Source organism: Lactuca sativa, chromosome 3 (assembly GCF_002870075.4).
Source record: "Lactuca sativa cultivar Salinas chromosome 3, Lsat_Salinas_v11, whole genome shotgun sequence".
In the NCBI taxonomy this organism is placed as follows: domain Eukaryota; kingdom Viridiplantae; phylum Streptophyta; class Magnoliopsida; order Asterales; family Asteraceae; genus Lactuca; species Lactuca sativa.
Window position 1 is genome coordinate 72,626,288 of NC_056625.2, and position 15,580 is coordinate 72,641,867.

At 32.0% G+C, this 15,580-nt stretch overlaps 1 protein-coding gene across 3 annotated transcripts; it reads right to left on the minus strand.

The window, feature by feature from the left end:
• Positions 1-9,177: 9,177 nt before the first annotated feature.
• Positions 9,178-13,951, minus strand: LOC111879128 (GDSL esterase/lipase At4g01130). 3 transcript variants are annotated; one of them, XM_042900188.2, is made up of 5 exons: positions 13,640-13,951; positions 10,234-10,443; positions 10,008-10,105; positions 9,632-9,902; positions 9,178-9,563 (listed from the first exon to the last, which is right to left on the minus strand). In XM_042900188.2, exons 1-5 carry the CDS (start codon positions 13,881-13,883, stop codon positions 9,313-9,315), a joined length of 1,074 nt encoding a protein of 357 aa, XP_042756122.1. In that variant the 5' UTR covers positions 13,884-13,951; the 3' UTR covers positions 9,178-9,312. The 3 variants fall into 3 exon arrangements, with proteins under 3 accessions (XP_042756122.1, XP_042756123.1, XP_023731372.1); XM_042900189.2 differs by having other exon boundaries at positions 10,008-10,165; positions 10,234-10,475; positions 13,640-13,950; XM_023875604.3 differs by having other exon boundaries at positions 9,179-9,563; positions 10,008-10,165; positions 13,640-13,949.
• Between the last annotated feature and the right edge of the window lie 1,629 nt (positions 13,952-15,580).

Genomic DNA, 15,580 nt, shown 5'->3' on the forward strand with positions numbered 1-15,580 from the left:
ATAGAATTCTGAACCAAATTGGTTCATTAGTTGAATTCGAATTAGAGAAAAGCCAAAATTCTCTCTCACGGATCTTCGGGTTTTTATCCCAAATTGTGAGTAACTCTTTCTAGTAGTGTTAGAAAGCTTTAAATGTGTTCATAAGATAGATTACATAGCTAAATCATTCGATTTAGGAGTTTACTCCCCAAGGTGTTCTTGGGCGGTAAACTCCTGAAACCAAGCCTAGATTGTCCCCCCCTGATATACTACTGCCTTGGACTTATATAGGAGTGTATTAGGGACATGAAATCAACCAAGAATCACCCAAGTTTGGGAGTTCACGGCCCAAGAATATCTTAGGCCGTAAACTCCAAAAAGCATACTCAAAATGGTGCTTTTAAGGCACCTAAGGCTTAGACTTGATTTTAGACATGTACCCTAAAGTTTTTAAAGCCTAGAAAACATAAGGAATCACAAGTATTAAGGAGTTTACAGCCAAGACAAGTTCTTGGGCCGTAAACCCCTATAAAGGGGTCAAATGACACCCTAACTCCTTCCTTATGCCTAGAACCCAACATAGATCATAACCTTGAAATGTTAGAGACTTGAAAACACCATAAACACCCTCCCAAGGGAGTTTACGGCCGTAAACTCCAAGGGAATATGGTCCCAGGGCCGTAAACTCCTTAAAAGAGTTAATAGGAAGCCCAAACACTTGATTTAGCCTTGAAACAATTCACCACTAGAGTTGTAGTAATTCTAAGCTTCATTTAGTGACCCTAAGGAGAGTTTACGGCCAGGAGTTTACTCCCATGGGCCGTAAACTCCAAAACAAATGGTCATTAGACCTTAAACTCCCATTAGAGGCCTTACACTCCTTTGTTGCAACCCATTAGCCTCCTAGCACTTGACCAAAAGTGTTTTCCTCGCGTTAAAATGTTTATACTTGTATAATTAGTGTTTAAATAACTAATTATTTATATACATATGTCTTCATATGTAATTAGGATCATTGTGTGTGTCTAAAGTCTTCACTTGACACCAAGCACTTGCCCGATCCTTCCTTACGATAACAGTGCGTTCAATTCCAGTCACTTACTGCAGGTGAGTTCATACCCCTTAATCAATGTTTTAAACTGTTTTAAATGTTTTATGGGGGGGGGGGGGGGGGGTACAAGTAGAATTATGCTAGTTATTATATCAATCATATGTGATTAATAAGTAGAATTACGCTAGTTATTATATCAATCACATGTGATTAATATGCAGCATTCAAATGATTTACTACACATTAGCCGTTTTACCAAACAGTTTCCTTCAAATGATTTGTATTAACATTTTATATGTTTTAAACTCCTTATTACACTGTACATTTTACTCTGTATATCACATTTCAAACTTATTTACAATTGTGTTCCAAACAAATGTTTCCTTATACTTAAACTGTTTTATCAAACCTATGCCTTCAAACTGTTTTATTGGTTGACATCAAGTCAATCTTTTCGGAAAATAATAATTATGTTCAAATGTTTTACAAAACTTATTTATGCTTTTATATTATAAATTGCATGCCTCTATATGTATAGTTATATAAGAAATGTTTAAGAGATTTATGAAGGCTATCCACCCTATTTCCTTTTCGCGCTTGGGATGTGGTCTGGTGGGATATCGGGTACTCGTCCGAAGGTTGTTTAAATATTAGTTATATATCATGTGTACATATATAGTCATAAAAGGTCCTTCCAGTTCATCCCATGCCCTTGGGTAGCAAGGGTATACATCCATGTCCATACGTACCAGTTAGATTACTAGTAAACTACCATATGGGTAGTTTAGGAAGATACTAGAACAATTACTAGAACGCGATATCATACAATGAGTCAGTTCATTCATGAGTCAATACTTTCTAGAACATTACAGTACATTACATATTCTACGATACTAGGAACAGAACATATACGACGATACTAGAACGATTACATTACTATACTTGCTAGATAGAGAAAGAACACACATTACAGCTAGCACACGTAGAACATTTCCGTACATTACACTTACATGAATACGTTAATAAAAATTGTGATCCACTGTATCGGAGCATGCCTTAAATGTCATGGCCCGAGTTGTAGCCAGAGTCTCTTGAAGGGAGAGCGTGAGTTTGCGTATAGATCTATACTGGATTGACTATCCTACACCTTGTTGTTAGCTACAGCGGGACCTGCAGATCTGCGGGTGCCAAACGTCATTCCGTTATTACGACCATTCTTATGTCGTTGTTACCAGTCAATAGTATGGTACAATTAATCACATAATGCCTTAATATAAATCCGGTTTAAGGTAAATAGTACAACAGTAGTTTTGATAGCGCTACGTTTTAGTACTACATTAATTTTCCCTGTACACATATTTAGTGATCTTTTCACTTAAACTATAAATGTAAAAACTATATTTTGTTAAATAATAGTTACACTTAGGAAAATTACACACTTTTACATGACACGAACATTTAGAACAGTTAAGTCTTGGTAGAAGACTACATTGAGAATAGTTAGGTCTTGGTAGAAGACACCCTTATATAATAGTAGGAATCATAGGGATTTCTAGAGTTTTTCAAACGTTTACAGTTGTTTCACAAACATTTCCATACTTACAGTTTATAAACTTACAAATTCTTACATTTACAGTTCATATACATTTTCCAAACTTACAAATTCTAACATTTACAGTTCATATACATTTTCCAAAATTTGTTATATACATTTTCCAAACTTACAAATTTTTACATTTACAGTTCATATACATTTTCCAAACTTACAAATTCTTACATACAAATTGAGACACTAAAATACTTATGATCTCACCAGCTTCAAAGCTGATACTCGCTTTCAAAATTACTTGTATCCTCAGGTCATCATAGACAGGTACCGATGCAAGGAGAAGGGAAGATGGAGCTTCTTCAAGACTCATCTTTCATTTTGATTTATGCTTTAGTGTTTATCAAAATTTGACAGAACACTTGTATAATAATTATATTATTAATGCAATGGATGATGTTGTTGCTAGTTTACTACTTTTCATTGTTGTGATACTGTACATGAGGTCCTCCGCCCCAGAACGTTTCCGCCGTTCTTGGTTTTGGGGTGTGACATAAGATTTAGTATTTACCGATTCAATTGGATATGCGGAACACTTGGTCAAACTTTGACCCATTTAAAATCTTATCATCATCATCTTATTTAACTTTTTCATAAATATTGACCGGATAAGATTTAATATTTACCGATTCAATAGGATATGAGGAACACTTGGTCAAACTTTGACCCATTCAAAATCTTATCATCATCTTCTTATTTGACTTTTTCATATTTAATCCATTCAATTTGAATATAAGCTTATAAGACCTATTCAAAATCTGTCTTTGACCAGATAAGATTTATTATTCTTCGATGCATAAAATTATTGTATATGATGCTTAACAGCTTGTACCTCTTAAAATTCAGCAAAATCTTGTGAATGCTTTTTACGGTGTGTGTATATATATATATATATATATATATATATATATATATAGAGAGAGAGAGAGAGAGAGATGAGGGTTCGATTGAGAAAAAAAAAAGGTTGAGAATGGAGGAATCATTCTCAGCCACTCATTTATTTTTGCCGCAAAAGCCTCCGTCGTACCAGCAGAAATGAGAAAGATACATGTGTTTTCCAACAAAACATGTTTCCTTAAACTATGCTAATCATTACCTTAATATATACAAAAACATAGTTTTTTTCGTTTTTTTTAATTTTTAAGAAACTATTTTTATCGAAAAATGATTTTAAGTATACCAAAATTCATGATTTTTTATTCTCTACAAATAGACATCCATATTGATATAGTTTTAAGATAAAATAATTTTTTTTTTAATTTTCAGCTATCGTTATTCATAAGTGAATAAAAATGAATCAGGTTTTTACTACAGTACATTCGTTATTCAGTTATGAATAAAAACTATGATTAATTTTTTTTTTACAATTTAAGTATCATTCATATATGAATATAGCATATAATAAACATAGTATATTCATATTTAAATATTAGACGATGCATTCACTTATTAATATTACATAGTATATTTACTTGTGAATATTAGATGATATATTCACGTATGAATATTAGATACTATTTTCATATCTGAATATTACATAGTATTACATGGTATATCACATGTGAATATTACATACTATATTCATTTGTGAATATTAGATGATATATTCACTTATGAATATTACACAGTATATTCACATGTAACGCCCGTAGATCCGGGCTAGTCAATTTAGAGATAATAGGGGTCGAAAATGACTTTTCGGCAAAAGATTATTTAGAATAAATAATCTTAACCAAGTTTTATTAAATGTTACAAGATTTTCGTACATATAAAGAGCACCGAAATCCGAGTTATAACGAAAAAGTGATGACCCGTCGAAGTTTCGCGACGGAACCGGCACGGCACCGGGAAGTGTAAATAGTGAAGTTACGATAGAGCGACTTTTAGCCTTAACGATCTAAACAAAAGTCATAGAAAATGTTAAACCAAGAGTGTCCATAAAAAGAACGCCCAAATCTGACTTCGTATGAGGAAATTATGATTTTTCTAAGATTTAGCATAGCAGTGCACAGCCCGAAAATTCGAATTTTAGATCGGTCGATTTTCAGCCAAAATAATCTAAACGAGAAATGAAGATATAGTTAATAGGAGTTAAACGATAAAAAGACAGTAAAAAACGGAGTTCGTATGCGAAAGTTATGGACGAAGCTTAGTCTCTACTTTTTAAGCGCGACAAATTCGATACAGTTTGTAAATCCGAGATAGATTGAGAATTAGACAACGAGGTCTAAATGAAAGTTGTAGTACTCATAAATACCAACACATGGATATAAATAACGTCGGAAACGGAGCTCGTATGCGAAAGATATGGATGAAGTCGATACAATTTTATAAATCCGAGATAAAATGAGAATTAGTCAACGGGGGTCTAAATGAAAGTTGTAGTACTCGTAAATACCAACGCGTGGATATAAATAAAGTCGGAAACGGAGCTTGTATGCGAAAGATATGGAGGAAGCTTAGTCGCTACTCTTCGAGCGCGATAAATACGATGCAATTTTTGTAAATCTGAGATAAAAGGAGAATTAGCCGACGAGGTCTAAATGAAACTTGTAGTCCTCGTAAATACCAACGCGTGGATATAAAGAACGTAGAAAACGGATCTCGTACGCGGAAGATACGGACGAAACTTAGCGGCTACTTTACTATAAAATCTCTATAAATAAAGGGTGAACCCTTCATTATTTCTTCACACCATAAACATTTCTTTCTCTCTCTAACTTCTCTCTAGCCTCCCTAAACCCCTCCCAAGTCTAGGGAACCTCCCTAGCACGAGAAGAAAGCCCCGGAGCGCCTGACGGCTCCGAGAAGAAAAACTTTCGGCTCGGAAACGCTACTCCAGCGAAGCCCGGTTTTTAATAAAAACCCGCTGTAAGTGAGCTACGCCTATACTATATTTAATATAGCTTTTATTTAATTATAGTAACATTATTAGGACCTTAAAATAATTATTTGAGTTATTATTATGAGTTATATTGAGTGTTATTTAACGCTTATATAATAGTAATAATAGCTAGACTATTAATTAGTCGCGGTTAACGTTAAAAACTAAACCCTAGTGGTTTTGATACTAGGTTTTGTCGAGGAAAATTGTTTTGAGATAACGAAGTGCTGTCTGAGTTCGGAATCACCACCTAATCAAGTGAGTACATAGTTACTTTCATCTTACACATAGATATGAAGTATTTTATATAAATTACATGCTATGTGTGCATATTATCTGAGTACTTGCTGTCTATGCTAGATGAACGATTTTATACATGTTTTAAATGATTTAAACTGTATATGTATTTTATATCTACGATAATGTCGGGGTAAAACATGGGTAGATGTAATAGATGGAATATGAGTTGGATGATGAGTTGAGAGGTGTTATAGACCACGAGGTGAGGGTGAGAGGTGGACGATGTGAGAAGCCTTTCCCAAACGATGGCCCCGTCATTCAGCAGAGTATGGATGACAACCACGGACTATTCTAGACAGTCCAGTGGAACTCTAGCATGCTCGCAACCTATAAGTGTTGTGAACGATGTGTTCACTCGGTGTACTCTAAACCCTAGCGATCATGCAGACTTGATGCCTAAACCCTGGTGATCATGCAGACTTGGTGCCAAAACCCTGGCAACTATGCAGACTTAGCGCCTGTTGTATAAATTTTGGCGACTATGCAGACTTAGTGCCTAAACCCCGGCAAGGATGGACTTCGTGTCGATTCCTTAGGATGATCCTTAGGAATGTATGAACGAGGAATGGTTGATTCTTAGGGTAAATCCTTAAGAGTAAAGAAGATAATGGGGATGGGTAATTGGGTTGATTGTTTGATTGTTTGAACATAACAAATACATTATTATGGGTTGAAAACCCTATGTACTCACCAGATTTCCCAACCTGACCCACTCAGTTTATTTATGTCACAGGTGTTGTCATGAAGTCACATTACACTGAGAGATTAAAGAGATGTAGATCACTAGTAAGTTCTGTTTATGCTTATGTTTCTGTATTGACGATGACATCCCAAACGTTTTAAAATAAATAAAATATGTTTCTTCGAAAATGTTTTGATAACGTATTTATCATGTTTTTCTGGGAACAAATTCCGCAACATTTTTATGAAAAGAAGTACTCTGATTTTTATAAAGCATAAACAAAATCGGTATTTTCTGGCCGTGAAAATGGGGATGTCACATCACATATGAATATTACATAGTATATTCACATATGAATATTACAAGGTATTTTAACAAATATATATAATTTTTATATGTTATTCAGATATGAATAACATACAGACTTACATATTTGTTTTTTTTGTTTTAATAATCATATACTGAGAAAATATATTCATATATGAATATAACGTGGTAATTTAGTTTATGTATTTCATCAAACAGTTGGAGTGCATACAATTTAACTTTTTTTTAAAATGTTAAAAACATGATATTTTGACTATTTAAATCTTACAAAAGAGTAGATTGATAGAGAATTATATGAAATTTTTCAAAAACAAAACGATATGATTTTTTTTTCTAACCTCAATTTTGAAGTTTTATTTGATAATCGATGTTAAATGAATGATATGAAGTGGATTTTTGTTGATTATCGATGATGTTGATCTAATAACGTTGGGAGTATAATTAATCATAGATGTTGAAGATCTGATCGTATTCAAGCACAATTGAAGGTTGAATTAAAAGAACAAAAAACAAATTTTTGTTGTTAACTGTTGAATCGTGTTGATTATTGACGAAAATCAATGATTGCTTAGCATTGGATGATGTTGATGATGGTTTAATTGAAGAAATCTAGATAATTGTTGAAAGTTGGAGAAGAAATTTGGATGATGAACGATGAATGGGTTTGAACTGTAATCTAATTCTCTACAGATACGTATTTGAGATTGAAGGTTGTTATCATATTTACAAGCTTGCCACCGTGTATTTTTATGCTTAAATAAAATGAGTGGCTGAGAATGATTCCCCCATTCTCAACCTTTTTTATTTTTTCTCAATTGAACCCACCTCTCTCTCTCTCTCTCTCTATATATATATATATATATATATATATATATATATATATATACACACACACACACTCATAAAACAACAAAAAGACAATGACTTAAGTATGTAATATATTTTTCGATTTGTACATATTTGGTCATTACGTTTTTTTTTTCATTTATATTTAGCTCTTTAACTTGTTTAAACTATGCATATTTAATTTTTATGACCGGTAACCAAGAAAAAATAATTTAAAATGTAATATATTTCTCACTTTATACACATTTGGTCATTAATATTTTTTTGTCATTTAGTTTTAATATATATTTTTTGTTGCAATAAGTCTTTGTTGTTTTTGTTCAAATTCAATATTTATGATTGATTTTTTTAGGTTTTTCTCACGACATCCTGTGCGGGACAATCATTAAAAATGTAGTATATTTCCCGTCTGTTTGATCACGTGTGAATTTCCCGTCTGTTTGGTCGACGCGACATTGAGCTGGGTTTTCATCGGATTTGTGATTAAGGTGAGTTTTCCTCACTAAACTTGTGGGTCATAGGCACCAATGTCGACCCACTGGATTCTGGTATATTGGATTGATGTTATGCTTGATGCTATGATGGTTATATGTTAGATTGGTAAATTTGTATGATTACATGTCTTAGATTGGTAGATATGTAAGATTTCATGTACTTAATGGTTATCTATTGTTATTGTATATGTCGACATGTTATGGTTGGTTTGGTTAAGGCAATCCTGCTTTGTGATGAAGGCCAAGATACCAGGGGAGGTCCGGATAGACTGTAAGCCCTGCTAGGCGGTCCAGTCAGGTCGAAGGCCTAAAGAGCGGTCCATATAGGTTGTAGGCCCGATGAGGAAGTTCATTTAGGTCGAAGGCTCGGAGAGCGGTTTAGATAGGTTGTAGGACCTACGAGGTAGTCCAGTCATGCTAAAGGCTCATGCATACATGTTGTTATCTGTTTGGTTGTGTGTGGTACTTTGGGAGAACTCACTAGGCTTTGGCTTATAGTTTGATTGATATGGTTTCAGGTACTTCAGAGATCAGGGGCAAGGCGAAGGCTTAATCGTGCACATCCTTTGTAGTTTATGAAATTTGATTTTGGGATGCTCTGATTCACGATTATAGCTTTTGGAAACTATGTTTTGTAAACATTTATGATTTTTGGCTTGGTTTTGAAAATGAAAATTTTACCTTGATTTTTTGGATGTTACAGAGACAGTGGTTGTTTGGATTTGAAATTGGGAGCATTAGATTAATGTTGGGTGGATTTGTTTTATTTAAGGTAATTAGATTTTTTGAAAAGAGAAAAATTCAAAAGATGGAGTTACAATCATGAGGAAACAGAGATTTTTGATATATAATGCCTTTAACTTTTAAGATAAGGACCCAACTCGTACTTGAGAATGATTATTGTCCTTGAACTTTTGTAAGTTTGTATTATATCCATTAAAATGAAGAAGGTAACTTATATTAGGTAAATATATTTTTCATATGATAAAATATTGTTTTTGACTGACTGATATATTAAATGTCATATTGAACTGTTTGTTGCACGAACTTTCAATTCTATTGATGTCATATAAATTCGTTTATTGTTCTGGTTTATTGATCCACTTTATTCATTTTTAGCAAATAAAAAAAACTATTCCAAAGTTAACAACCCATCTCAAAAGGAGGATCTGTGAAGTCATCACCACCACTAAGGATGGCATCAACAACAATCTTGCTTGCAGCCTCTGTAATATGGACTCCATCCCAGCTCACATAGTTTTCGGGATCCTCACAAGCGGAGGCAGTGAGATTTTGTCCATCTATGAACTTAGTGTTCCCACAGAACACTCGAGGATTATAATTATACGAACCACCCCCATTTCCACAACAAGCTATCGTACCATACTTCAGACCTTCATCCATGAACACATATAAATACATATGTTAATGAAATATAACAATGTGACAAAGAGTTCCATACCATGAGAAGTTGGATGTTGGAAAAGCTCTAACAAAGCTTTGTGTGAATCAACATAAATAACATTAGAATATGGGAGTTCTTGTCTCGTTTGGCTTAACGCGTCTTGGAGCATGTTGTTGTATTCGACTACTGCATTGTTGTATGAAATGAAACACCCAAATTCATCAATATCTTTATCACCATGAGGAAGTTGCACCAAGAATGCGGGGTAACATCCTATAGGTGCCAGATTTTGTACAAAAAATGTACGACCTCCTAACCCATGTAATTCCTACATAAAAATCAGTATAAAATCATCATAAAATCATCTTTAGCATAGTTTATTATTATTTATTTATTGTTTTACAAAAAACAATTGTTTCAAAGAAGTACTTGCCTTAATTGTGCTGGTAATTTGTGAAATCACTTGAGGAAGCTTTTGTTTAGCCCCATCAATACCACTTTTATCTAAATCAGATGTAAAATCATTCTGACCTATATAAAATGTATAAAGTGATTTTCCAAAAATATCAGGTAGAGGAAGATTTGATGATCCTGAAAGTTATACAATGTAACTATAATTAGTTTTAGGTTTGTTGTTTTAGTTATAATAAATTTTCTACCTTGGGAATAAAGTTCATCGACTTGGGACTTGAAATATTTCATTTGGTTGAGTTGAATGGGCAATGCAAAAGGGCTGAGCCCGGAGACAAACAATGATGTTTGTGGTAAGAGTACGGTTGATGCGAGTGTTGCGAAATTAGCACCGTGCTTGTAATCCGATCCAATTGACTTCATGTATGGGCTTACAAATGGAATCCCCATCCTCTCCGCTACAACCAAAATAATTTCTATCGGCCTTATGCTTGCAAATTGAAAATGTAAATTCACAAATTGGTCATTAAAAACTATATAAAATGTTCACTAACAAATTGGTAATAAAAATAAAATTATTTTAATAAAATATGATAACCTTATACATTTTCTTGTAACCATGTTTTGTTTTGTTTTGTTTTTGTTTTTTTTAAATGACCAAAGTTGTGTTTTGCAGTAACCGAAAACTAGATTTTAATTTATAAGTTAGTTTATCAATAAACTAGTTTATATAATACAACAATATAATTTTAAAGTTTCATCAAACATTAAATTGCAATAAAGAAAGAAACAAAATATCCACTTTTGCGTAAGGTCATTTCCAAGTTAAGTGTTGTTTGTTTTTTTAAAGCAAAAATTTATGAAGTCTACGGACCACCGCTGCAACTCTCTATAACAGAAGAGGTGGACAAAACGACTGCAAACTGTAATAAGAAGCGTGTTTGTTTTTTAACATCTGCATTCTGTTGTAAATATTAAAAAAACAAAATAAACTGATTTTATATAACGAAAATAATTTTTTAATACTAAAAATTTAATAATGTATGACATTTTAGGAAAAAATTATGATATTTCAGCAAAAAAAAATGATATTTCAACAAAAAATAATTATATTTCAGCAAGAAATTATCATTATTTAATATAAAAAATCATTTAGCAAAAATAAACCAAAAAAACAAAAAAAAAAAGAAGGTGAAACAAGAATTCAATAAGATTTCAACAACATATAATTAAGATTCATCAAGATTTCAGTAAAAAAGAAAGAAGAAGAGGTTGGAAGAGACAATACAAATGATGCTCCAAACAGAACACGCACAAATGTTTTTTACTCCGAATTCTAAAAAACAAACAACTACGAAATGAAAAATATTGCGTGTGTGCTGCCTCGCACAACAATAAGAGGTTTGATTTTTTTTTTTAATAAAAAACAAACAACATTTTAGTGTCTAATCCTGCTGCTAATACTTTGAGTAGGTTATTAGTTATTAAATAAAAAGTGAAAGTGCATTGTCTTAAATTGACTACCTTATAAGAATGTTATATTTTTATGTAATAAAATCGACACCAAATTGTCTTTATTTATTAGATTGATCACCAAAGTTTGAAAATCACCAACAAAAATCTTAAACTTTATAAAAAGTTTCATTTTAATAATTTGAAAAAACTAGTTATCAAATTATCATTCTCAATAACTCGGATGTAATTAAATATACAAAATGCCAACCAACATTTAAACACAACCTCAATTTTAATAAAATCCAAATCAAACTAAGTTTGCCAAAATAAAAATTAAGACAAAATTAATATTCATCTTTAAATTCAATTCTTAGAAACAACATACCAGTCTGTTTAAAAATATATAATAATTTAATTTTCACCCAAAATAGAAACGGTGTGTTGCTTATTCTTATTTCAATATATAGTACATAAGGAAGGTTGTCCCAAAAATGGACCATATGGGACTTTGTCTTTTATAATTGTTGCACTTCCCTATAAACTTTTACAAACCACATTCACATGTAATTTGTATTTTGTGGAAATAATAAGGAAATGGTTTAACTGGTGATGTTTGATATTTAGCTTTTAGATAATTCTAAAAAGTTTAACTATAAGATAGTAGATATTTAAATAAAATAAAAATTCTATTGTATGAAAATATGTTTGGCCTAAAGAGGAAAATTTCGATCATTTACTAGAAATGATCACTTCTGCTTATAAATATATTAATATTTAAAATTATTTAAATCTTGTTATTTAAATATAGTTAGATCATTATATTAGCACATAAGTTACTTTTATCATGTTTAATGTTTAACTCATGGGGTACACGTAAAAAATGACTTCTAGTAAATAAACGGCTTGGTTACACTATATAAAAACCAATTTATGGTACGTACTATGTCTGTCAAAAAAACTCGAAACCCGTTCTACCCATCCGACCCGTTACACATTCGGGTAGAACGGGTAACGGATATGAACATTCGGGTAATAGGTTAACCCGATAATAATATAGGTCGGGTTTTAGGTATGAATATTTATTTTCGGGTATACCCGAATTCGTTTTTTAAATAATATCAAATATACAATGCAGTCACGTACGCACACTTCAAATAAAACAAAACCATTGTTTCCTACTTATGAACGACGACTCAACAGTCAACGCAAATTTGCAAAAGGAATACGACGCTAAAGCTGAAGTCCTGAACCGTCATCATAATTCTCAGTTTCTCACTATCGCACGGAATGGAATTAAAAAAAATACATAACATATTATAATGATTTGTATTGTTATTATATATGTACTTGTTAATTGTATGGAGTATTTTCCTACTCGATTCATTATTAAACCAACCAACATGTAAAAATAAAATAAATAAATAAATAAATTATCAATAAGTGTCATTTAAGAAAGTTTCGGGTATACCCGATAATTACCCGAGCCGACCTCAAACCCGCAACCCGAAAACCCGAATTACAATATAGGTCGGGTATAGGGTATTATTTTTTTAAGGAAATACCCGTTTTACCCGAAACCCAAAATTTTTATTCATTCGACACCCCTAGTACGTACTTAGACCTCTATTGGATTATAAATGTCGTATTAGAAAGTTTATTTTTTAAAAATAAGTATAAACGGAAAGTATATTTGTCTCTTCTATATGCAATTTGCATCCATTGATTTTACGTTGTTGTATTAGGCACTTTCGGCTTTTGGCATTTAGTCACAAATACACAACCGTTACAAAATTAATTTTGTTAGATAAATATTGTGCATGTATATCAAGATAAGTGTTAACGATTTTATTTATTAAATAATGTTCGGTTATTCATAAACAACTATAGACATACTACAATTCTTTAAAGAAAAATCGGTAGAAAGCGTGTATATCTAAGGGCCGAGTGTCTATTTTCGACCACGATTTAGACATAAAAAATGAAATTAGTTACATGTTATACATATATGCTATTTATATCCCATTCTCAAATTAGAAAAGTAGCACGCCGTATATTGATGTTATTTACCTAGATATTCAATTTCTTTACGAATTAAAATCAACTTCAATTTTAATTCGAATCCAAAAATAGCAATACAACTAATTCCTCAATAAAAGATGTAAAGACTATCAAAACTTAAAAGCATGATGATGTACGTACCTATAAAGTCAATGATAAGACGACCATCGGAAGCACGGCCAGCTGGACGTTTAAAATATGTCATGCCATTCGGCGGTGGACATTCGGGAAACACCGACCAAAAACCACCAGTGTCAGAATTTGAATCCCCAAAGTTGAAGATGCCTTCGTAACCACATTCTGCATCACACATTAATACTACCCATAATGCCGCCACCACAACCACCGGAGCCACCTTAAACCACCGTAACATACCCACACTCATCTTTTCACCAGCCTTCAAGTGTGTGTTTGAGAGAGAGAGAGAGAGAGAGAGAGAGAGAGAGAGAGAGAGAGAGAGAGAGAGAGAGGGTGTAAGAAAAGGATTTCTTGAAGTGTGTACTACTGTACTATATAGACAAAACATAAAATATCTTGTTTTGTTGGTACTAAAATGTTGTTGAAATTCTATATAATAGTGTAAATATAAGTGAAAAAACATAAATAAATTCATTAATCACGTTCATATAGTACATCCTTGTTAAATACATTTTTACAACATAAATTTGTAGAAAAACTTTCGAAATATATGTTTTACTATTCAGATGGTTGTTTAAAAAATTTATATATACACAATTGATTTGCAAAATATGTGTGTATGATGAAATAAATTAGCTATGGTTCAAAATATATATGTAATAGAATTGGATATATGTAAAGAAACCCAAACCAAAGATGAGAATGTACATGTAGAAAGAGAATGCATGCATCATTTTAAAATAGTCAAATTTGATGAGGGAGATGTGTTTGAAAAATGTGTGTGTATACGACATTCACCGATCAACTTTACCTGGTTGTGGACTTGTTGATATTGAGCCCCTTGTTGGGTTATATTAGTGAGCTTTGGATTTCAATAAACTACTACAAGTCCATTATCGACACTCCATAATACGGCCGAATGTTTAGTTGACCCATCAGTGTAGAGTTACTTGAGGAGTTTGGACTACAAGCAACTCGATTTTTATCAAGCTATTCAAGTTTGTAGTCATATTTGAACTCATGCAAATTAAATTCTGTCTAGATTTAGTTTGAATACAAAAGAACAAGCTTAAAACATACATGGAGCCAAAATAAGAGTTCATAAATATATAATTAGTGTTATATATCAGACAAAATAATAAACGGTCAAACAATATTATTAGTTAATTACCAAGTTTCGTCTAAATATCATATCGATCATTCACGATCAAGTCAAATTATTAATTATAAGAAAGATAAATCAAGATTGTCTCGTTGTAGGACGAATTAAAAGACAAGACAAATAAAGTAAAATTAATTTTAAGATCATTGATTCTTGATCGATAAAACTGCACAAAAGAACTTCTGTCATTAAAAGTTTTTATGTCACACTAGGGCTATAAGCATCATAGTATATGTCTTCTTGTTGGCCGTAATATCACACTCATCGTCTTTATCACATTTGTTTTGGTTGTCTTTTTTCATATAAGATATTTTTTTAAAGTTGTTGTCCCCGTCCTCGTTGAAATCATAGTAATAGTACATGCATTGATAAACATTGTGCTTCTTATTCTAGTATAATAAAACCTCTATTATAAATTAATTTTATAATAATGTTGGAACTGAGATATTTTATTAATTTAGCAAGATGTTATTATATCTATAAATTAATAAATTATTAATTTAAAAAGTTGGTTTATATTCATGAACAATATATTCGTGAGCGACTCTTAAATTAATGCATCGCGGATACCATTCAAAATTCGGTTGATAATAATTCAGTACCTTTGGAACCGGTCACTCGAAAAGAAGCATTGCAAGCGGCAACAACTCTTCATAACTTTTTATTGCAATACGAGAATACAGTATAGAATTTTGGAAGTTCACAAAAAAAAAACTATAGATTCATTTTTTACTAGATAGTTTTAGAATTTTGGAATATTTTAGTAATTATTAATTTATAGT